Source organism: Rosa rugosa, chromosome 3 (genome assembly GCF_958449725.1).
Source record: "Rosa rugosa chromosome 3, drRosRugo1.1, whole genome shotgun sequence".
Classification (NCBI taxonomy): Eukaryota; Viridiplantae; Streptophyta; class Magnoliopsida; order Rosales; family Rosaceae; genus Rosa; species Rosa rugosa.
In genome coordinates, this window is record NC_084822.1 from 1,440,369 (window position 1) to 1,465,440 (window position 25,072).

The 25,072-nt window shown below is 41.4% G+C and overlaps 2 protein-coding genes and 1 long non-coding RNA gene across 6 annotated transcripts; all 3 read left to right on the plus strand.

Moving 5' to 3' along the window:
• The first annotated feature begins 9,152 nt into the window (after window positions 1–9,152).
• Window positions 9,153–12,031, plus strand: LOC133740634 (uncharacterized). The gene is made up of 2 exons (XM_062168572.1): window positions 9,153–11,202; window positions 11,407–12,031. The coding sequence occupies exons 1-2, from the start codon at window positions 9,393–9,395 to the stop codon at window positions 11,934–11,936; spliced, it is 2,340 nt and encodes a 779-aa protein (XP_062024556.1). The 5' UTR covers window positions 9,153–9,392; the 3' UTR covers window positions 11,937–12,031.
• Window positions 12,032–13,969: 1,938 nt separating this feature from the next.
• Window positions 13,970–20,353, plus strand: LOC133740907 (uncharacterized). Of its 3 annotated transcripts, XM_062168846.1 has the most exons (7): window positions 13,970–14,095; window positions 14,197–14,277; window positions 17,548–17,567; window positions 18,048–18,245; window positions 18,326–18,622; window positions 18,797–18,916; window positions 19,034–20,353. In XM_062168846.1, exons 6-7 carry the CDS (start codon window positions 18,875–18,877, stop codon window positions 20,186–20,188), a joined length of 1,197 nt encoding a protein of 398 aa, XP_062024830.1. In that variant the 5' UTR covers window positions 13,970–14,095; window positions 14,197–14,277; window positions 17,548–17,567; window positions 18,048–18,245; window positions 18,326–18,622; window positions 18,797–18,874; the 3' UTR covers window positions 20,189–20,353. The 3 variants fall into 3 exon arrangements, with proteins under 3 accessions (XP_062024830.1, XP_062024829.1, XP_062024831.1); XM_062168845.1 differs by lacking the exons at window positions 13,970–14,095; window positions 14,197–14,277 and having other exon boundaries at window positions 17,480–17,567; XM_062168847.1 differs by lacking the exons at window positions 13,970–14,095; window positions 14,197–14,277; window positions 17,548–17,567 and having other exon boundaries at window positions 17,596–18,245.
• Window positions 14,691–17,045, plus strand: LOC133735428 (uncharacterized). Of its 2 annotated transcripts, none has more exons than XR_009859004.1 (4): window positions 14,691–14,849; window positions 14,932–15,024; window positions 16,410–16,472; window positions 16,581–17,045. It is a non-coding gene; the product is annotated as an uncharacterized LOC133735428 (long non-coding RNA). The 2 variants fall into 2 exon arrangements; XR_009859005.1 differs by having other exon boundaries at window positions 14,942–15,024.
• Window positions 20,354–25,072: the final 4,719 nt, after the last annotated feature.

The window sequence follows — 25,072 nt, forward strand, 5'->3', positions numbered from 1 at the left end:
TTGATGAGAAAGTACTGGAGAAAGAAGATGATGAGCAGCAAAACCATCACCGCGACTGCGTTCAGCTTATGAAAAATCCTCTGCGGCTCCGTCGGAACCCTCTCGGGTCGGTTCGCTCCAACCCGACCCGCCTCATCACCATTCTCAAGAAGCGGCGCAAGCATTGTGCCTCTCTCTCTCTCTCTCTCTCTCTCTGTGCAAATCGTAACCCTAGCTTAGCTTTGTGAATTTGAGAGAGAGAGAGAGACGAGCAGGCGTACTAGTTTGTTATATGAGGACAACGCTCACTAAGCTAGTGCCTGTGTGCCTCGACACTCACACAGCCTGCGTGTGCTGACGTGGCGCGTCGCTTTTGTAGTCTGAAATATTCTCATTTTCTTCTTAATTTGACCAATCGCTGAATAGAGATAGAGAGACTAGCTCTAGAAACTTCGATTGATATTGGGCCGGGTCAAACATAAGTTCTTAAGTGGGCCTGGGCTTAATTTTTAAGCCTGTTGGTTTTTCCCAGAAATTTCTAAAACAATTCCCAGGTGTTTCATTTTTCTTCTTTTCGATTTTATATGTTTATTTCATTTCTGGAATTTTGGTGGACTTGGCTCCTAATCACATGAGCTGTGCGAGTCAAATTGGTGTCAAAGGACAAATGGCATGGAAGCCAGTTATGGTTTTGTAAGCCGACGTGTATTTCATTTGCTATACTGCACATTATTAATCAAAAGTTGGATCTAGCAACTAAAAGAGACTTTAAACAGTAGCTAGTTCAACTAATCGTGAAATTTCACCATATTGTTACTTTCTTCAGTGAGAGCATAACAGTTTAGCAAAATGGAAATTGACTTGATGCGTTGACAAAAATGCCATGTCCTTGAATGTTGGCAGATATCCTCTTGAACTCTTAAACGATCTATAGAAATCTAAATTGTTATAAAAAAAATATATATGTTTAAGTATATTGGTATTGAGAGAGATTGATGAGAGAAGTGTATTCCATTATAGAGAATAGGAGCCCTATATATAGGGATTACAAGTGCATAATCTAAGAGTACATGGATTCCTTATCTAACTTGGAGTAGGAAACCTCTCCTATTACAACTATAGAACTTAATTATCCTAGTTTGACTAGGCACACTAAGTGTCAATATCCTTCAACACTCCCCCTTGTGCCGCTCAAACTTGGTGGTGACGCTTCATCCGTTGCCTCGTTAAAAACCTTGCTCAAGTGAAAAACCCTGTGGGATAAAAATGAACTCGAGGAGGAGAAAAGAGTGCAACACGTCCTTGATCCTTCGAGACTGAGTAACTCCCCCTGATGTCGAAATCTCCCCCTGATTGCTACAATCATGGGAGTTCGGATAACCTTCTTAATCCGATACTCTTCACATGTTTCTCGAAGGTGGATTTAGGTAACGACTTAGTGAATAAGTCCGCTATATTATCCTCTGATCGGATTTGATTCACTTCAATCTTTAGAAGTGATTGTTGTTGCTGATTATAAAAGAACTTAGGCGATATATGCTTGGTGTTGTCGCCCTTGATGAAACCTAACTTCATTTGTTCAATACAAGCTGCATTATCCTCATAAATGCATGTAGGTTCATCTGTGGTAGACTTCAAACCACAACTTCCTTGAATGTGTCGAATTACAGACCTTAGCCATACACATTCACGTACAGCTTCATGTAGAGCAATAATCTCTGCATGATTTGAGGAAGTAGCAACAAGGGTCTGTTTCGTAGACCTCCAAGATATCGCAGTGCTTCCCATGGTAAAGACATAACCTGTTTGGGAGCGACCTTTGTGAGGGTCAGAGAGGTACCCTGCATCAGCAAAACCCATCAAGACATCATTGTCGTTTTGATGGAGGGAGATAGGAGGACGCCGGCCACCATGAGCGGCGGCGGCGCCGGCGGCGGTAACATGGCCGGCGGCCATTCCATGGACGGGGGCTTTTTGCCTTTTGGGGTCCGATCCCAATTTTCCGTCATTCCTTTTCTCTCTGTAGGGATAGAATAGGCCCATATCAATCGTACCTCTTAGGTATCGAAAGATGGTCTTTACACCAATCCAATGGCGGCGTGTTGGCGCAGAGCTGTGTCGAGCTAACAAGTTCACTGCGAATGAGATATCCGGTCTTGTGCATTGAGCTAAGTACAATAATGCGCCTATTGCACTCAAATAGGGCACTTCGGCCTCTAAGGGTTCTTCGTCCTCATCCCTTGGACGAAATGGATCTTTTCCGGGCTCAAGACTACGGCCGATCATGGGAGTACTCGCAGGCTTCGCTTTATCTTCATTAAAGCGCCTTAGGACCTTCTGAGTATATGCAGACTGATGGATCAAAATCCCATCACTACGGTGCTCGAGTTCTAAACCGAGACAAAACCGTGTTTTCCCAAGATCTTTCATCTCAAATTCGGATTTCAAGTAATTAGCAGTTTCCTTTAACTCATCTAGAGTTCCAATTAGGTTCATGTCATCGACATAAACTGCTACGATTGCAAATCCGGAACTTGTTCTTTTAATGAACACGCATGGGCATATTTCATTGTTAATATATCCCTTACCAATCAAGTAGTCACTTAGACGGTTATACCACATCCGTCCAGATTGTTTTAATCCATATAGTGAGCGTTTTAATCTTATTGAAAACGCGCTCCGTGGTTTAGAGCCACTTGATTTGGGTAATTGAAGTCCATCTGGAACCTTCATATATATCTCTGAATCTAGATCCCCATAGAGATATGCTGTAACCACATCCATAAGCTGCATGTCAAGTTTTTCGGAAACTACCAAACTGACAAGGTAGCGGAACGTTATAACGTCCATTACGGGAGAATATGTCTCATCGTAGTCGATTCCAGGGCGTTGTGAGAAACCTTGCGCCACAAGGCGGGCTTTATATCTTACCACCTCATTTTTCTCATTACGCTTTCTAACAAAAACCCATTTATGGCCAACAGGCTTTACACTTGGGGGTGTCTGCGTTACAGGCCCAAATACCTGTCTCTTTGTTAGTGAATCCAATTCAACCTGGATCGCATCTTTCCATTTAGGCCAATCTGCTCTTCGTTGGCATTCTTCAACAGAGCGAGGTTCGATATCATCATATTCTATAATCCCTTTCGCAATATGATATGCAAATGCATCATCAATCGCCATAGAATTTCTATCCATCATCTCATGTACACTAGTGTAATTTATGGAGATCTCTCTATTCTCTGGAGTTGGTTCTGACATTGGAGCGTCCCCCAATGATGTCTCTTGGACATAACCATAATCCGGAATATTCTCATGAGATGGATTATTTATATCGATGATTAATGGATTATTTTGTGCCAAACTCGCTTTCTTTCTTGGGCGAGAATCCATCGAACCTATGGGCCTCCCGCGCTTCCTGGCGGGAGCCGTGGGCCTAGCCATAACGTCACCATCATTTAGAGATGGGACGTTGGCGCCATGCTCATGCATTCTTGAGTTGGCGTCATGTCCTCTACTTTTAGGGACATCAATCCTTGCAGGCACGTTTGCAGCAGGTATGTGTGATCTCGTCACTTTAGCGATATCAGAAAACGCATCAGGCATCGATTCTGCTACGTTCTGAAGATCGAGGATTCTCCGCACTTCAATTTCGGACTGTGCGGTTCGGGGATCAAGATGAGACAGAGTGGGGACAGACCACGACAATTCCTGTCGTTCCTGTTGAACATTGATGTTCTTATCTCCCCCTAACGACGGGAAGACTGTCTCATCGAAGTGACAATCCGCAAATCTAGCGGTAAAGAGATCGCCTGTCAAGGGTTCTATGTAGCGGATAATCGTTGGAGAATCATAACCAACGTAAACGCCTAATCGTCGTTGAGGACCCATTTTGGTGCGCTGTGGAGGCGCAATTGGCACATAAACTGCGCACCCAAATATGCGTAAGTGTGAGACATTGGGCTCATACCCAGTCACCATCTGGGACGCAGAAAAGGGTTGAGTGGCAGTAGGCCTCAGACGAATAAGCACAGCTGCATGCAATATTGCATAGCCCCAAGCAGAAATAGGGAGATTGGTGCGCATCACCAATGCTCGAGCAACCATTTGTAGTCGTTTAATGGTGGCTTCTGCGAGACCATTTTGGGTATGAACATGAGGAACAGGATGTTCAACATCAATCCCAATGGACATGCAATAATCATCAAAAGTCTTTGATGTAAACTCTCCAGCATTGTCTAATCTTATAGACCTAATAGGATGATCAGGGTGGTGAGCCCTTAACTTAATTATTTGTGCTAGGAGTTTAGCAAATGCAGCGTTCCTTGTGGACAATAGCATGACATGTGACCAGCGTGTCGATGCATCAACCAATACCATAAAATATCGAAATGGTCCGCATGATGGTTGAATAGGTCCACAAATATCACCTTGGATTCTTTGCAAGAATGATATATTTTCTTTGGTGTCCTTTGCATAGGATGGTCTCGATCCTAACTTTGCTAAAGAGCAGGCTTTGCAGAACGAATGATGGCCTTTAGAAACAACCAATGAGGACTTTGGTTGAGCCATGAAGTCACAATGGACTTTAGAAGTAGAAATTCGAGTCAGAGGAGCAGAGGGGGCGTCAAAGCCACCCTTGAGCCGCAGGGGGATGGCGGCGCCGGCTAGTGGTGGCCGGACTTGAAAGGGGAAGGCGCCGTGAGGCGCAGGTGCTCCTCCTTGATCCAAATTTTGAGTTTTACTTCCTTTCGTTCTGAAAAAGGGATGTCCGTGTGAAGTCTTTAATATACGGATCATCATGTCACGACCTGGGTGTCCCAAACGGTCGTGCCAAAGCCTATATGTGTCGGAATCCCATAAATCATCTCTCATGACATGGTTGGATTCAATGACTCGAATAGTGGTTGCGTACAACCCACTAGAGCGACACATAAGTTTCTCTAAGACTCGTTTATGTCCGTAGTCATTAGAGGTGATGCAAAGGAACTCTTGTCCATTCTCACAATGTGTTTCCACATGAAAACCATTGGCTCTTATATCTTTGAAGCTTAATAGGGTTCTTCCTGCCCTAGGAGCATAAAGAGCTTCGGTGACATTTAAACTCGTGCCATTTGGCAACATAAATTGGGCTGGTCCTCGACCATGGATCAATCGAGATGATCTAGCCATCGTAGTCACGGAAGATCGAGATGGTGTCATCCATAGAAATAGCTGTCTATTTCGAAGGATAGTATGTGTAGTTGCACTATCCACGAGGCATTCTAGCTCTCCAGGAAACATACTGAAAAATAATAAAGTTCGAATTAAAAATATGTCCAAGACATTGTATAGAACAAATCGAAAACTTTATTAAAATAGCCAATGATTACATCAAAGTTTCTTGACCAAAATCTAATCCAATATAAAAATCAAACTGTAGACAAATCGTAGTCACTCAATCCGTTCGGTAATTTCAATTTAGTTGTGACCAGGTAAGGTAAGGCGAGATTTTGGTGGAGCGTTGCTCACTTTTAAAACCGTTCTCTCAGATCAAACCTTGCCTAGACATCACAAGTACTCTTGAGTACGCCTAGAGGGAAAAAGTTAATACAATAAGTCATTTTATTGATTTAAGGCATAATTGCCATTACATAATTCTTGGAAAAGTAAAGGACTATACTAATCAAAATCTGCAGCATCCTTGTGCAATTCTTTGTCAGATTTGAAGTCCGCTATGGTGAGATTGACGTTGGCATCATCACCATCTTCTTCTATATTTTCGGCAAAATTGACTTCATGCTCTCTGAAGTCTCTAAATGCCTTGTAATGCGCAGCCAATTGTTTGCTTGCTTTGCATTGTTTGAACCAGTGCTCACTAGATCCACATCGATGACACATGTCGTTGTGATTTCCTCCCTTTAATTGAGGTGCATTGTTTGCACTTGGGTGGCGTCCCCCATAGGAGTTGGCGCCATTCCCACGGCCCTGGGTGGTTCCTCCATGTCCTGGAGCCCCACGGCCTCCTCTCCCATGTTGCCATGTATTGCCACGTGATCGTCCTTCATTCTGACCAGTACCTTCCTTTGTAGGGCGGTTATATGGACCAGAACGTCCGTTGTGTCCCTTATTCTTAGGGTTCCGCTCCTTGCGCCCTCCTTTGGGTGCATTATTATAATTCGCCTCATGAACGCTCTTAGTTCCGATAGGCCTTGAATTATAATTCTTCACGAGGATATTATCATGCTTTTCAGCTACAGACATAATAGTAATGAGCTGATGAAATCTCGTGATCCGTCTAGTATCGAATTCCGTTCGATATTGCTTTGAGAGCAAAATTGCTGAGACGGGGAAGGTGGAGAGAGTTTTCTCAATTAGTTCTTGCTCTGTGACGGGTTGTCCACAGAACCCCAACATGGTTTTGAGGCGTAGAACTTCTGAATTATATTCAGCTACAGACTTGAAGTCGGCGAATCGTAGATTGCCCCATTGAACTTTCAAGTCAGGGAGGAGGGTATCCTTGATATTACCAAATCGCTCTTCTAGCGCGACCCATAATTCTCTAGCATCCTTGATTGCCATGTACTCCAATCGGAGTGATTTATCCATGTGGCGCCTCATCAAGATGAGGGCGGTGGCATTGTTCGTAGCCGTACGCTCAAATATGAGAGTAGGATTAGGAGCTTGAATTAAGGGTAGGATCCCTTTTGAAGTGAGATGGTGCTCAACATCCGTGGCCCAACTATGATATTCCGAGCCAGTTGAGGTAAGTGCAGGAAAGTCAAGTTTCGACATCCTGAAATAAGAAGAAGGAATATATTAGTTTCGGAGTTAAAACTTCCACGACAACTAAATATTAAGATTTCCGAGCTATGCAACCAAGAAATCGATTTCCAAGAAAATTGGATTAGACCGAAACAATGATGTTTATAAGGTCATAAATCGATGCTTGCGGACGCTCTTAGTCCGAAGTCTTTACGAACACTCTTAGTTCGTTTATAGCGCGAATCCCCACGATTCCGCTTTGAATCGAACCCACGTTCTATGAAAGGTGGGATGAAGAAGAAGGGAGGTTTTTAAGTCCCCGAGAAAAAGAAGAAATATTTAAATTTCAAAATTTAGGAACTTCAAAACTTACTCTTGAATACTTACTTGTATTTGGATCACGCGCGTGTCGATGCAGGCGTGATGGAGCGAAGCAATCTGAGTAGAGGCGTGCAGCGATGCGAGGTAGTAGGGGTTGCAGAGGTGCTGCAGTGGCAGCGAGTTGCAGTAGAAGAAAAGGGGAGTAGCGAAGGCAGGTGCGCAGGTGTGCGCGGGGCAGCAGGGGCTGCTGAGGCGCGCAGGGCAGCAGCAGCGCTGCAAGCGCACGGGCGCGCAGACGAGCAGCAGAGTTGCAGGGACGCTGCAGGGGCAGCGTGGGGTGGACGCACGGGCGCGGGGCTGCAGGGCAGCGACGCAGGGGCGTGTGGCTGCAGGTGCAGCGCGCAGGGCAGCAGCAGCGAGCGAGGCTAGCGAGGGCTAGGAGCTTGCGGCAGATTTTTGAGGAGAAGAATTTCTTTTCAGGTTTTTGGGTTTTAGCTTTTGTGGTTTAGGGCTCGTGCTGATAACGTGTTTAAGTATATTGGTATTGAGAGAGATTGATGAGAGAAGTGTATTCCATTATAGAGAATAGGAGCCCTATATATAGGGATTACAAGTGCATAATCTAAGAGTACAAGGATTCCTTATCTAACTTGGAGTAGGAAACCTCTCCTATTACAACTATAGAACTTATCCTAGTTTGACTAGGCACACTAAGTGTCAATATCCTTCAACAATATATATATATATAAAAAAATCAAAAAGTCGATTATATATAGCATGGTTTTGATCTAGCAAAAGTTTCTTTGTCATAGCAAAGGTTTTATATAGTCTACCGAAAGGTCGCAAAGTTTTCTCTGTCATAGCACATATTATGATATTATTCATTATAAAACCTAGAAAACCAAATTAAATGACACGAGTTTCCTTCGGCTTAAAGTGCACTGCTTAACATAACCTTTAGCTTCTATATATCTATCAGCCATAGCATGGATTGTAGACACCACCTCTCCATCTACGTATGAATTTCCTATAATCTCAATAGCAATCCCATCATCTATATCGAACCAAATCCATGAAAGAACATAGCATTTTCTTTGTCTTGTAAACTACAGCATGTAGTAAAATGGCCATGACATGGTATATTGGCAATGCTATATCATCATGTGGCAAATGCCACATTGTGACCTATATATAATGTATAAAATTTTTAGTTTGAAGGCATGTTAGAAATTATTACATTAAAACAATCACAGGATATATACAATGTTATTGATCTTTCTAAACATGATCGTTATATACATTGTTATGTTGTTGATTTGAAGCTCAATATGAGATGATACATATGTACCTTTCCTTTATATGTATCCTCATAAGGATTTACACAAACAATATGCAATGTACAAATGGAATTTATCTATATCAGCTTCTCATTGATAGAATTTATATAAAGACTGGGAGAATATAAGAAAACTGGAAGAATAGTACTGTGAGATATTTTTCATTGTATATTCTCATTTTGTATTGAATAGAAGGGAATGTATATAATAGTTCCAATACGCTGTGAGATCATAAGCTGTTTGTTCAGCGTAGTACCGCAAATAATCTCTGTAATAAGCAGAGTACTTGTATATTGCAAAATCAAAGGGCTTGCCCGTTCTATGTTGCAAGTAACTTCTTCTCCTGAATTTCAGTTTTCTCTGTCTGAGTTTTTGAATACATGGAATATATGTTGCAAGCAGTACCTATGTATGGTTGATATCATGCACAAACCAACCATAACTAATATATATATATAAAACTAGGCCAGCCGAAAAACATTTGGGAAACGGTGATAAGTCGTTCAACGAAAAATACAAAACAATACTTTTGCACCTGCAATTACTGTACAGAATAATCAGAATATACTTGTTAAGTTGTTATTAATCAAAATAAAAAAGTAAATATGTAATCAGCAAAATGTTCCGTTTAAAATTGCTTTTAATAAAGTCCTCGACTTCATTGATCCTCTAGTTACTCATGATATGAATCAAGCTCTTGCTGCGGATATATCTTTGGAAGAAATTAAAGCTGCGGTTTTTGACTTGGGCCCCCTCAAAGCTCCTGGCCCGGACGGCTTCTCAGGTACATTCTATCAATCTCATTGGGAAACTGTCCAAGCTGTTATTAGAGACTCAGCCTCCCAACACCAATCCACAAACCACCTTCTCCATTCTCTCAATCAAACACACATTGCCTTAATCCCTAAAGACAACAATCCAACCACTGCTTCCCAATTTAGACCAATAGCCCTCTGTAATTTCTCTTACAAAATTTTAGCAAAGATTCTTGCTAACCGTTTGAAGCCTCTTATGCCTTCTCTCATATCCACCAACCAGTCGGCTTTCGTAAATGAGAGATTGATTCAGGATAATATTATGGTCGCCCATGAGGTCTTCCATTATCTTAAACTTCTTCGGTCCGGCAATGACGGTTCCTTTGCTCTTAAGTTGGACATGAACAAGGCTTACGACCGTGTGGAATGGTCGTTTTTGGAGAGTGTCCTTCTTAAAATCGGTTTCTCCTTCATCTTTACTAAGCTGATCATGAGCTGTGTCCGATCAGTTACGTATTCAGTGTTGTTCAATGGAAAACCTGGACCATGGTTCACCCCATCAAGAGGCTTGCGACAGGGTGACCCACTGTCCCCCTTCTTATTCCTTTTTGTCAATGATGTGCTTTCAAAAATGCTTCTCAAAGCTTCTGAATCTCGGCTTATGCATCCAGTTCGTCTTGGTCCCCAGCAGATTGCCATTAGCCACTTACTTTTTACAGATGATTCTCTTTTCTTCCTCAAGTCTACTTTGGATAATTGTTTGCATTTATCTGATCTTCTGCATACATTCTGCACCGCTTCCGGACAAAGAATTAACATGGATAAATCTTCTATTTATTTTAGTCCAAATACTCCTCTGCCAATTACTCATTTGATCAGCTCAATTCTGCAAATGAAAGTTGTGGATGACCCTGGCAGACATCTCGGTCTCCCTACAATTTGGGGCAGGTCAAAAAGAAGGGCCTTGAGTTTTGTGAAAGATGCGATTACGAAGAAAGTGGCAGGTTGGAAACAATCTTTATTGAGTCAGGCGGGCAAAGAAGTCATGATAAAAGCTGTCGCCAGTGCTATCCCTGCTTATACAATGGCGTGTTTCAAGTTCCCAGCCTCTACTTGTAAGGAGATTAATTCCATTCTCAGTGATTTTTGGTGGGGAAGTGATACATCATCTGGTATTCACTGGAAATCTTGGGACTTCTTAGGCCTCCCCAAATCAGATGGTGGTCTTGGCTTCCGCAACTTTCAGGATTTTAATGATGCTCTCCTTGCAAAGCAAGTTTGGAGGTTGTTTCAGTCCCCTGATTCTCTCTGTGCTCAGGTGCTCAAACAAGTTTATTACCCTAACTCCACCATTTTGGAGGCAAAACGTGGTTCTGCTCCTTCTTGGTTGTGGACAAGCCTTTTGGCTGGGAGGAAGCTTCTGCAGAATGGTTCTTTGTGGAATATTGGGAATGGCCTATCGGCCAACTTGTGGTCAGACTGTTGGATTCCAGATTTTCCTCCTTCTCCTCTGAGGCCGGACAAAGCACATCTCAACAACACTGTTTCTTCATTAATTGATTGGAATCGTCTTTCTTGGGATCTCACTCTGATTCATGATGATATTTCTCCTCTCCAACGTCGTCACATATTGTCAATTCAGCTCGTGGATCAAGCCTCTCCAGATAAGCTTATCTGGCCTTATACAAAAAATGGAAAGTATAGCGTCAAATCAGGTTATCACTTTCAAGCTTCTTATAATTGCAATATCTCTCCCATCCATCCCCACCATTCTCATTCTGTTTCTACCTTCACCTGGAAGTGGATTTTCAATATTCACACTCTTCCCAAAATCAGACTTTTCTTTTGGAGGGCTTTCCACAATATCTTGGCCACGAAAGCTGCCTTATTTAAAAGGCATATTACTCAGAGCCCCATTTGCCCGATCTGTAATCTTTATCCGGAGTCAGTGGAACATGTTCTTTTCACTTGTCCTTGGGTGGTAGCAGCTTGGTTTGCTCATCCTGTTGGTTACAAAGTTCCGATGCAAGCAATTACATCAGTGGATGATTGGTTTGATATCATTCGTAAGTCTCCCATCTCTAAAGACTTTTTCACCCAAATCTCTTTCTTAATGTGGTTCATTTGGAAGCACCGTTGTTGGTGTGTTTTTAATCACCAATCCCCACACCCAAGTATGATAGCCATGAAAGCGTATTCGGCTGCTCTGGATTTTCTTGATTCTGCCCCATCAAAGTTAATACATCAGCCCACCATTTCCTCTGTTTCAGATACCACAACCATTGACACCTGGTCTCCTCCCCCTGCTCTTTGTTTCAAAGTAAATACTGATGCTTCTTGGAATGGAAATTCCGTCTCTGGTGGTATTGCAGTTGTTGTGCGTGATGATATGGGAAGAATTGTTGATGGTTTTGCGGGTATCTCTCCAGCCATTTCACCACTAGCGGCTGAGCTCCTTGCAATCTGTGAAGCCTTGGTTCTTATTGCAAAGCTTCCTCCTTGCCCGGTCATTCTGGCATCGGATTCTATCACTCTTATTCAGGCTCTAAAGTCAGGCATCCCTCCTCAAGATTGGACAGTGACTAATTTATTCTCTAAAGCCCGGTACCTCTCTCGAAACCGGCAAATCAGCTGGTTTTGGACCAGCAGGAAAGCAAATCGAGTAGCGGATCATGTTGCTGCTCTTGCTTATAGAGGAAAGTGTCCCCAAGATTGGGTTGTAAACCCTCCTTCCTCTCTGATTCGTGTGTTGTTGTATGATGGGCTCCCTTGCCCTCCTGTTGCTCCTGCTCATGGTTAGCAGGGATTAGCTCTGCTCATCTTCACTCTGTTGCTTTGTTTTCTCGTTTCTTTGTTTGTGTTTCTTTGCTGTATCCCTCCCGCCAAAAAAAAAAAAAAAAAAAAAAATTGCTTTTAATATTGACAAAAGTTTAGTCTACATCGAAAACTCTTTTTAATTGGTAAAGAAGCACTTCAAGTGCTGTGCAAAAAATACTGGAAATATTTAATTAGAAAATGACACATGCTAGAGAACAAAAACAGTACTTTAGAAGCAATCACAAATAAAATCTAATTCACCCTTATCAAAGAAATTAAAGTATGTATATGTGTACTACTTTCAGGCATGGGAGCACCCAGACGACGGCCAGACGATATGCCACTAAGTATTGTAATCTTAGCATAGTTGCGATCACTGATCATAAACCAAAAGGCTTAAATTCTGCACAGATGAGTACCAGAATCAATGTTAAAATACACTCACATATGCCGAGGAGAATATCTTAGTAGACAAGTTTGAAGCTGCAGCTGGCGGTCTTGGTCATTCTCTTCTATCGATCTGCTCCTCAATCTCATGATTCTCATCTGCCATTGTTGCCTTGCTGTGCAGCTATAGACTATCGATCTGGGGCTTAAGATATACTTATAGGCTATCCTTGTTCATACTGCAGTCGTGTTACAAGTTGATCGAGTCGAGCACTCAATAGCAGTAAAAGCCTTGTTCATACTTCATAGTGCTGCACAATTACTATAAGTCGTCAAAACAACTCGTCGCAGATCATATATAGCACCAATACCACCCTTTGTCCTCAAACGGCCCATTAGTTTCACTTCATCGATGTGAATGACAAGTTGTAAATGTATCACGCAATTTTAGAATCATAGGTTTGGTGTATAAATTTAGCATTCCCTTCATCTTCCTTCTCCTTTGGAGAGAAGATATTACGATTTTATTCTGTAATAAATTTACGTACCAAATAGGTTAAGAAAGCGTAAATTAATGTGTAAACTTTAAAGGAAATAAAACTAGTATATATATTCCTCTATCTCTTAAACCCTAACCAGTTGTCTCTCTTGACTTCGTAGGTAGACGACAATGGCAGAACAGAAGGGAATGGCCCCCAAACTCAGAGGGATGGTACCCAAAACAGATAATCTCCTCCTAAAGATTGAGATCCTTGCAATTCTTCTTCTGGTAATCGTTCCCAATTTTACAAGGGAATCCATCATCGATTTCACTCGGTCAAGTTTTCTATCCTTAGGGATATCCTGCTATCGTCAACTTATTGGTACTACATCAACTGTAAGTACTTGAATTTAATTCTGGGGTTCAACCCTACGATCCCTATTCTTTATTTTCGTTATATTGGAATGGCACGTACATATATTTGCCTAACTAACGATTTTGATAATATATGCAGTTACCAACATATTATCTCTGGATATTTTGGTTGGAGCGAGCTGTGAGCCTTTACCTCCTAATACTTTACCACAGAGCTACAAAATTTTGGGGTATAGCTTTTGGCTTCTACTTGATGTCCACCATATGCAGTTCTTCCATTGTATACTTCATGCCTACAAGAAAATGGCAAGGACTTCAGAAAAACCCTAGCCCTAGAGTGAGTACTGCTAATCACTAGCACTTTGATCATTACAACTTACTTAAATTGATGTATACACAAGAAGTTAATTATTCCTATTTTTTACCAATTTTATATCTATGCTTCATCTATACGACTGTGTAGGTTTGTTATTAGATCATTGCGCATAAACTAATGTATTTGTCTTCGGACATTTGTGTAGTAGTTCAAATTTCATATATTTGTTTCACTTTAGTTCTATCAATGGCCGATGTAAACGTACTGTTATTTGGATTATAAATTGCAATCTTCAGTTTCAATAACTGCCACAGCAGAAGACTTCACCTTAACATACTCATGGCAAAGAGTTCACCTCTCGCTTCATCCCTTACCTTCAGTAAACTAAAGCAAACCTTATATTCTCTTAGAGCGTTTTTGAGGCCGTTTTACTGATACTTTTCCCCATGTAACGCTGCATGGTACTTAGGGTTTGATGCTCTCTCATCACTTAACAGAAATTTGATGGCAGTTGCCCGCCCTCTCCCCACCAAAATAATCCATTACTAGTTGGGAGCCCAGAATAGTAACTATGATCTCCATGGTAATATGACAATTGAGCAAAGTCTTTAATAAATCAAGATTCTATGTTACACTTGCAATTTTCTGTTGCCTAACAGCATGTTGTATCATTTACATGTACAGAAAACTAACAAGGGAGAGGTTTTGGTTAAAAAGGTTGATATATTAGAAAGACTGATGTTCTGGCTGGAGCGGCTCGTGGGCGTAGTATGCATCTTTTTGATATCCAGATTTGCTCGCACTACAAGAAAAGTAGTCTACCACAACATCACAATAACAACATGCTCTAAATGTTCGTTGTTACTTACAATATTCGACAACGAGCAAATAATGTGCGTTGTAGTAAACCATTTAACACCACAAGCGTCATTTGCACGTTGTTAATTTGGTTATCAACAACCTACTTTGCGTGTTGTTATCTGCAAGTTGTCAATTAAGTTATCAACAAGCAGGTGTGCGCATTGTTGAAAATTTTTCAGAATGACAACATGTGGCGAACGCTGTCAAAACTTTGAGATAAAAAAAAAAAAAAAATTAGTGAGGGGAGCTGTCAGTTTTATTCTAAATTTTAGGAGAAATTTGAAATTTGGTTGACGTAGCTTTTAGTCTTTTACAAAGCCACTAAACGCCCTAGTCGAAGCCAAAAGCTCATCTCCCGCCATCAAAAGCTCTCGCCCCAGTCGACGGTGACCTTCATAATGTTCGACGGGGTCGGAGCCACCTAGTCGTTTCAGACTTCAAGCAGTCCTTCCCTCCCGCCATCAACTCGTCTCCAGGTACCAATCGCTCTTCATTCTCAGTTTTCAATTTCAAATTCTCTCAAAAGCTCAGATCTCTCTCTCTCTCTCTCACTCGCAGCGTCTCTCAGCTCAGCTCAGCTTCTCTGTCTTTGGTTCCCAAGAAGATCAGCTCCCTTCGATTCCTGCAATGCTTCTCCGATTCTGATTACAGGTACTTTTTTTGACTTATTGTTCGTTCATGGCAGTGTTTGGTTTGAAAATTTTCGGAAATTCCACATAGCCATATACTCAATTGAATGGGCAATTGAGTATATGGCTATGTGGAATTGAATGGGCTTCTCTTATTGTATCTGGAATTGATTAAGAAAGTTTAGTTAGCTGCAATCTATGACTAGTTTTCTGCATTTTGAGAAAATAGGTAGAGTAGAATAGCATGGAATTTTGACATTTATAGTTCTACAAATTGTTTAGTTTCGAAAATATATGAGGCAAATTGGAATAGGCTAAGTTTAGTGTGAGAATTTGCCTTTAGCTTCTCCTTTCGATTCAATTCATTGAGCAAGAATTAGTCGCCCTTCATTTTCTGTTTAACTGTATTGAAATCTATATTGGATATTCCATCTAAATCTCTAGGTCTTATTGTTTGATTAGGGGGTTTCGGGCCCCTTTTTGTTAATCAATTCAACTCTGTAGCCCTTCAATATTGAAAAGTTTGAGAATTTGCCATTTTCACATGTTTGTTGCGCTCTGATGATCTTCTAGGATTCTCTCTGTTGTGCTGATGATCTTCTAGTAATTAGTTCATTGTTGGTTTTCTCTTAATGTTTGTTCTCTGTTGATTTTGCCTTCGTCCTTAGGCTTGTTGGGAGAATCCCACTACATCATTGGGTGCTTGTTTGCATTTATCTCCCTTTGCAACATTTATGAAAAAACAAGGCATCTGGTTTTCTTGACACATATGGTATCACATCTCACTTCTCACTTGTATGGACGTAAATGTTATAATGGGAGTTATGTCTCATGCTCGTTTAGGATGAGAGTTTAGAATTTTATAATCAATAAAATAAGTGAGGCAAAACTTGCAAAGGATCTCTGAATTGAGGTAAGCATCTCTTGGATTAAACCTTCCGTCTCAACCTTCTGTGATGCCTTAAGTTGCCTGGTTGTGGATTTTCCTACCAAGAATCTGGTTTGTGGACCTTTAACCCAGTCCGATGAATGTGAACAAACCGAACGCACCGTGGCCCTTATTTCTTGTCTCAATTCCCTTCTTTGGTTCGTCAACCCCAGTTCTCCACCCCCAAACCTATAAATGCAACCTCAGTTTTGTACTTGATGACACTTTGTTCGGCTTCTCTCATAGGCCAGACTTTTTTGTTTTTTGTTTTTGTAGTTGATGACACTTTGTTCGGCTTCTCTCATAGGCCAGACTTTTTTGTTTTTTGTTTTTGTAGTTGATGACACTTTGTTCGGCTTCTCTCAGGTTTTATAGTTGAAATTTCTCTTTGACATTATATTCAAGTCCTTCAGCATTGTGCTTAACAAATCCATTGGGAATGAAGAAGCATAATCTAATGTGTCTTGAACTAAATACAGGGACCTTCTCAACAGAACATAAACTTAGAGAAAATGATAAATGCACATGCAACTACTTCTCAGGTATGTAATCTCTGCTATAATTTGTAAGATTTATGAATTTTAGGTGAAACAACTTCTAGTTCGATGTTTAAACCAATATTTCTTTCTCTTAATTTCTTATATTTGTAGTCACAACAATCAAGTCGACCAATCAATGCTCCAAGCAATGATCTTGAAAATAGAAGATGTGCACTTTTGAATTGGAACAATTATGAAGAAGATGAAGTGGTGGCTGAAGGGAAGATCTCTTCAACAAATCCAAGTACAAAAGTTCATTGTGTGCCTCTTGGACGAGATTGTTGGAAGGTTTGGGTTGATGTGGTGTTTGATGAGTATCAGACTATGGAAGTGTATAGAGCAACCATGGAAGTTGTAGGAAGCACTCTTGCATGGCCCAAAAGCTCCATTAAAATGCTCCCTTAGTAGTTGAAGTAGCAGGTACATTTTGCTTTACTAGAGAATTTATATAGGTGAGGGAGTACCATGCATGTTTTGTCAATGCTGATGAACAAAGAATCCAATACTTTGTCATGCTTGTTTTGTAATTAAAGAACATATGTATAAGAGAATGTGGCACTCCTAATGAAATGTATATTTTTCATACATGGTTAGTGTGTACTAATATTGGCATGTGAATGAGTTTAAGTAATGGTGAATGTTTAGAGGTACAAGAAAGCATAACCCAGCAAATTGGGTGCAATAGTATGTACTGAAATTTTATAACAACGTATCCATTAATATGACAACGTACCATGTATGCTGTCGAAAACTAAAGACAACATGCTGAGAATGTTGTTAAAACTTACAACATGCGCTTGAAACGTTGTCGAAACTTTATGACAACGTGCATAGCTCATTGTTGAATAATTACAACAACATGCTTCGCCTCTTTTCGACAACGTTCAAAGCTCGATATAAAGGACTCGGGGACTTTTAATGACTCTGGCATCTACAACATGCGGCAAACGTTGTCAAAAGTGATTGACAACGTGAATTGCATGTTGTTAAATATGTGTTTTCTTGTAGTGTCGTTTCTCTACTGTATTCTTCTGTTTTTCTGATTTCATCTACTTGATTTGCTTTGCTCTGCGGTTAGAGGTCAATCCTTTGCCAGTGGTACGTATTAATACTAAATACTCTCCATCAGTGCATATATGTTCTCTCTCACTCATGAATACTTCTGTATTACTTGTAGATATGTATTCGGAAATGTGTTCTCCTGTCAAGACCTCGTATGAGAGGTTATAAATAAATCAATTTGTGAATTTGATTCAATGATGATTTCGAATCTCAAAATTTGGCTTTCCTTGCTAGTGAGTTCAGGAACATAAGCATCTGTTGACATAAAGAGCATCTTAAGATGTTATTGCCAGACTACGAATTAGGACCTAGGTTGATGCTTGAACGTGTGGTTATGTTTATGTCTACATGCCCCACTCTTCGTCAGGAAAACATTACCTGATTATATATAAATGTCTGCTGAGACATACATATAGTGTACACATTTGATATATAAATAGATATATGTGCCAATATATAACAGAAGCCTCTTTGGTTGATACTCTTGAATTAACTTGATTGAACTTGGTTATGCAGAAGCCTGACTATCTGTTCTGGATTGAGCGACTTGCAATAATGATTTTGGAACTCGACTGTACTGACCAAACTCCAAACAGTTTGTTCATAGCCAGGGGTCTCTTTTTTCTTACCAACAGTTGTTACAGTGTTGACTCCTATACACCAGCATTTATGAATAAGGGTCTCATATCTAAAGCTTACGCTCCTAAACTCAGAGTGAGTTCTAACCGATTTTGTGAAATGTTCCAATCAAGTTTCAAACTTTATTCTGTGTTTTCATTTTTAATATTTTGCAGGAAGTTGAAAAGGGTTTAAAAGCAGAGAAAAAGAAAGCCAAAATTGAGGATGAGCCACAAATAGGGAAGTTTGAAGTTCATCAAGGAGATCATAACAATTGGGAAAAGGAATTGGTGGCTAAATATAGGTTTATGGATCATATATCAGAGTCCACATGTACCAAAATTGAGGATGAGTCGCCAAAACAAAAGTTGGAAGTTCATCACCAAGATGAAAATAACAGTTGGGAAAAGGAATTGGTGGCTAAATATGGGTGTATGGAGCATATGTGAGAATTCAAATGTACCAAACCTAAGGTATGTATTCCAACATTCAGATTAAGAAACAGCTATACTATCATTATTTACACATATAAGTTAAACTAGTGCATTGAAGCAAGATGACCAAGATAAATGCTATATGATCACAATTAATACCCCACTATATTAAATTGAATTTGAACTGCTTCTTCAACAACGAACCTTTTGCAGGACACTGCCAAGTATGAAAATGAAGAAGAACCATCAAAAGATGAAAGATACCATTGGGAAGAGGAATTGGATGGGTTTATGGAGGAGCATGTATCGGGATTCACGTGCATCAAACCTAAGGTAGCTAGCACTTCCAAGTTCCATAATTCAGTTTAGCAAGTCTACTATAATTTTTGTAGATGTCCACATGTTTGTTAATTGAATTTGATCTGTTTCTTAACAACTAATGTTTTGCAGGAGACTAAGAAATCTGAAATTGAAGAAGAGGCACCAATAGAAGAGAATTACAGATGGCCAAGGGAAGAGGATTTGGAAGTTGTAGAAGCACTGAAAGAAGAAAACAACAAATCATTGGGTGAGGGCAACGCACGATGTTACAAATGGAAATGGTCTGATGATATGTCATCAGATCTTCCAAGTCCTTGGGATTATTTTGCTACATATAAAGACATGGATAAAGTTGATGATAACTGGGGAAAACAATTGGTGATGGCAGATCAAATTGATACTGTCAATGGCAATGGTAGCAGTGATCCGATGGAGACCACAACAGCTGAATATGAAAGCAATAAGGAACCACTTCTTCTTGAGGACACTGGAGAAGTTGAGAGACTGAGAGCTGAAAATGATAATTTGAAGAGAGAAAAGGAAGCATTGGAGAGCGAAAAGGAAGCATTGGAGAGAGAAAAGGAAGCATTAGAGGATACATTGAAGGCAGAGATACTTAAACATGAAGATACTCTCCTCGAGTGGAAAATGCACGATCAGAAGCTTGATGCAATGCTTGTTGAAGCGAAGATGAAGTCTCAAGCTTTAGTTGAGGAGTTAGATTCTCACTCCAAGTTTGAGGAACAAATGCTGGAAACGCTTAAAGCTTACAAAAAAGATTGCAGAAAATGGGAGCAAGACAATAAAGACATTGGTGCAAAATTTGAAGCTGTAATTTCAGCTATTAGAAAAGATCAGCAGACTTTGCTAACTGGTCAAGGACATGTTTGCAAGTGCAAGGCAGAACGCAAGAAATGGGAAAACGAGAAAATCACACTCAATGAACAGCTTGAGGCAGTGAATTCTTGGTACGAGTTCTATTTTGAAGTGGCAACGACAGCAAACTATTGGAATCAATACTATATGCAAAGGGAAAATTATTACAGTATTTGGTTGCGTTACTATGAGGACAACATCTACAGCCTTGTCAAAAGTAACAGTGACCTTGCTAAAAGGCTCGAGGTAGAAACTAGTTTGTCCACTAGTTATCACAATCATGTTTTTGACTATGAAGAGAGATGCAGGGCGCTCGAGGAAGACAAGAACAATCTCACTGCAAAGCTTTGTGCTGCCAATGCCTCATCTGAACTATATCGAAGCATGTTACGTGACTTGGCCACTTAGAATTTTCTATTTTCTTTGCCTGATGCAACTTTATTCTCAGAAGCAGACATGCTTAGGTTCTATAGTGGTTTAGATACTATTGGACTATTGTCTTTTAATTATATCTTACTGTTAGCAGACTTTATGCATTGTGCATCTTCTTAGATGAACGGTATATACAGAGACCAAATCTCATATGAATCCGGAAAATATATTGTCATCAAAGTGAACTGAAAACTTTTGTGCAGCAGCATCTATTAATAGTGTTACCAAAATTTCTGGTCAATTAATCAAAATATAGCAGAAGGGTCTTATTGATGAAAGATCTGAAAAGGAATGGCGAGGGAGCAGATTTTGATACAAAAAGGGGTCCTGTATATTAACAAGCATGGAGCAACAACCATAATATTAATTCCAAGGTTGTTTGCATGGCTATTAAGAATACATCAGGGAAAAAGTACGTGCTAAAGGGCTTGGGGATGAAATTAATTTTGTGATAATGCTGTTTCTGATTAGGAAGACGTGCAGCATCAAGAGATATACAAATAAAACTTTATAATATGAATTGGAAGAGAGAATTAACTATTGAGCCCGGGAATCTCTGCTGTTATTAGAGGGAATAGAAGCAGCTACTGAAAAACATCTCTGAAATTGGGATTAAAAAGTAAAAACACAAAAGGTGGGAACGTGATTCAGAAAACCACAAACATACTTGAGAGCAAAATGCAAATATTTTTCGCAAAGCTTGCTGAAAGTCCTCAACAGATGCCTAGCTATATCCGAGATCAACTTCAGGAAGAAAATTTCTAATGAAAAAAGAGGTAGCTGTTAGAATTAGTCCGTTATGATATTTTGAGTGTTACTATATGTTAACGTTAGTGATCCGTGGGATCTCTAGTTAGCTTTAGAGAGAGAGAGAGACACACACGATGTATAGTGGTTCATCTCCGCCTTAGTGGGAGACTACGTCCACTTGAATGTTATACTAATGTGTTGAGCCTTGCGGCCCAAGGGGGATTACATGAGTTGTAATGGGATGTCTTGAGTTGTGGGAGGAGGCATTCCTTTTATAGGTGAAGGAAGTCATCTCCTTTACATTGTTTTCGATGTGGGACAAGCAATCACCATTTCTAGTCTAGAAAGCATGTTTGTGAAGGCAACTTTGCAAGGCCGGGAAGGTGGCTTCCCGGCGACGGTTTTGCCACTTCCGGATACCGTAGCGTAGCTTGAACATAGGGCTACAAGATGCAAGTAGCGGTTGGGCCTCACCATGGCTTGTGGGTGTCCCAAAGAGGGTGTTACTTATGCTTGGTGAGATAACAAACTAGTCATGCTAGTAGGTATCTACAAGTCCCCGAAGTCCGCAAGCAAGAGGAGCTTCTTGGTTTGGGAGTTATAAGCATGATGTCATCAAGCATAAGTGACCGGGCGGCACGGAGCCCCTACAAGTCCCCGAACTCCGTAAGCAAGAAGGGACCCGTTTAATCCTGCACAATGAGACAAAAAAAACGCGCATATGTAGAATGCTTGTTGTATTGGTTACCGTTCGTATTAATGGAATGCGAAAAGAATTCGATTTGTAGCGAACAACAAATGGTAGAAGAATTCAATATTCCATTAATGTGTATGAACATGTAAAATATTGGTAGTTGTATATGTGGATCTTATGGCCATATAACACGCACAATAGATAGTGACAAGTGTAATGGGTGTCCAAAGTAATTTTGTGGGAGTAGTCCCGGTGAGATAGAATGAAGCGTTTGTGAACTTGGGGCTTAAGTAAAACATGTTGGACATGATCGAGCAAGTTGGGTTGTTCGAGCAAGTTGGGTGTAGTTGAGTGTGTAGGCGTTGTGCGAGCATGCGAGGCGTGGCCCAAGCGCAAGTCGTGGCCATACTCGATACCCAAGCGAGTCGTAACCCGAGCAAGTCGTTTATCCGAGCATGTTTAATTAAGTCGTAAGTGTCACAAGCTTCTAGATGCATGTCACATGAAAGTGCATTTAAGCATGTATGTGTGTAGCATGTACTTGTAGTAAAGTTGCTAATAATATTTTGTAGGCATGCTTAAGGGTCATGGAGACATGTATAGTCATGGCAAAGGCTCTATTTGCAAGAGCGTAAGAGATAAGATATAGTGACTTATCTTGTGCCGATTTGGAGGCTAGTAGAGTTATTCGAGCATGACGCTCCATTGTTCCGACAAAGTACCTTAGTCGAAAGGTGATGATTTCGCTAATTGGAAATGTGATCGGTGATTATATCTCCTTGAAACAAAATAGGTGATTAGTACATGAGTATGTAAAATCAACACTAGTATTTTGTATATACATGTTGCATATGTACTTTGATGAGATTTTAGGCAAAGTGTATATGTAGTAGTTGATGACAAATAGCATGCATATATCAATATAGACATTGAAGTAGGCTAAACAGATTGGGTATAACATTGTCAAGATGTATACTTTCACTACAGAGAGCCGTAGAAGTATGAAAGACCCATTAATTAAAGATGGGTACGTATGGTATACACATCAATTCATTTGGACCTAGGTAGATATGCATGGTTGACTTCCCCAGCTAATTCATATGTGTGTGATGTTCTGTTAGCCAAACTGAATTATGCATAATAATTATCACATGTAATTTGGACTTATGACAGAATAGTCATCAAGTGGTGGCATATATACCACTGGTTATGCATTTAGAGATAAATGAGAGCAAGTCACAATTAAAGGCATGTGTAATTGCATGGCATTTTAATGGCACCTGGGCGGTGGGGTACATGCATATTTCATGAGGTTGACTATGAATTTGTATATGCACATGCAGTAAAGATGGTTGTAGATACCGCCAAGCAGCCCATAACTAAACGTGGCTGTGTGATAATTACCTCAATATAGCATGCATAGGTGTCCACAAGTTGAGAACAAGGCACATGCAGCTGATGTACGACTGGAGGGATAGTTAATAACATGTTCATGTGTATCAGAAAGTCATGTCCAAGTAAATGGCAGTTTGACAATTTATGCAAGCTAGCTTAGCTAGTTGTACGTGTATGGCTGCATGAATGCAGTACGTACTAGAATAAAGCTAGCTGAGGTGTCTAGCATAGAATCATGTGCATGTGTCAAAGAAGTTGTTCAGCGGACACATGGATTCATCAAACAGAGACATGTAAATACCAGCATGACGTATGAATGCATTATAAGTTGAAGAGCAAAAAGGACTTAGCTCTTCGTAAGTCAGATTCTAGGTACAGAGAGAAAATGGCTGTCGACGTTGGATTACCGCTGGGTTAGCCTCGCCGGATGGAGGTGGTGCTGTAGCTGGTACTTTTTTTTTTTTTTTCGCTGGGTTGCTGCCGGATTACCACTGGGTTTCTGCTGGGTGGAGATTTTGTTTAAGAAGCTTTACAGATGGACCGAAGAGGATAGGAGGGTCCTAGTGGTGATGTCCAGCAGTGATAGCTCAGAGGTGCTTCCTAGCGGTGGCCAACTAGCGGAGAAGCCCAGCGGAGAAGTTCGGCGGAGCCGAGCTTTTGCTTCGCCGTTGCGCTCGGTGGAGACCTGGAGCGCGGAGCTCGGTGGAGGCCCGGAGCTTTAGCGGAGAGGATGATCGAAGATGGAATGGTGGTGGCCACGGTGAACAGATGATCTCCATGGGTGCCCAGATCAGGTGGAGGCTGCTCAGCGGTGAAGAAGCTCAGCTCAGCGGTAGAGCATCTCAGCGGAACTTGGCCGGCGGAGTCCTGGGACGTCCGTGGAGAGCCGGAGACCTATGCTCCGTCAAGGCTTTGTTAGCTCTTGGAGCTAGCCGTGTCGTGCCTGGCGGATGGGATCCGCTGTTGGCGTTGACCGTAGCGGTGCCGCTGAAGTTGCCTAAAGGAGCCCACTTGGCAGAGCAAGGCTTTTGTCGGCGGTGAGGGAGTTTTGTTGTCCGGCGGTGAGGGAGTTTTGTTGTCCAGCGGTGATGTGGCCCAGCGGAGGAGGATGCAGCTGAGGCTGCCCAGCGGTGGTGGAGCTGGTGGAGGGCTCCTTGGCGGTCAGCGGAGCTTTTGGCCGGCGGAGGATGAAGAATATGGTCGCTGGTTGATCATGGGTGCCCAGCGCCTTCTGGTCAGCAGTAGCTTGAGCTAGGGGAGTTGCTGAAGGATAGTCAGCGGAGCCGCGTAGGATGGTCAGTGGGGCGCTGATGGACGTTCAGCTGTGCGGTGCCGCTGAAGTATGGTCAGCAGTTCTTTGGCCAGCGGCGAAGCTCGGCGGTGACTTGGCCATCTGTGGCGGGTAGCGGAGGTGCCAGGTTTGTCTAGGATGGCCGGCGGAGGATTAGCCGCTGGTTGTGGTCAGCGGAGCTTTGGCAGAGATGGTTCTTTGGCGGAGAACTCTCGGCGGTGGCTCCTTGGCTTGTGGTTGCTCCTAGCGGCGGACATGGTCCTCAGCGGAGGAAGCTTCACTGTTGGTGCTGATGACCGAAAAGAAGAAGACAACAGGGTGACCAAAGGAGACCTTTGGGTGTCCAGAGAAAATCTCTGCGTGTCCAAGTAAATTGGCACCCCAAAGTTTTTTTTTTTTTTTTTGAGTAAGTCAGCGTTGACCTTTGTTTGACCGCTGATGACCAGCGTTGACCGAGCCTGATGGGCGTTGACCGACCCTGTTTTGATGTTGAACGAGCGTTGACTCAACTCTTTCGGGTCAAAGCTTGTGGTAGGTGACGAAGCCTTTGTGTTGGCTTCCCACAGACGGCGCCAATGTTAACGTTAGTGATCCGTGGGATCTCTAGTTAGCTTTAGAGAGAGAGAGAGACACGATGTATAGTGGTTCGTCTCCGCCTTAGCGGGAGACTACGTCCACTTGAATGTTATACTAATGTGTTGAGCCTTGCGGCCCAAGGGGGATTACATGA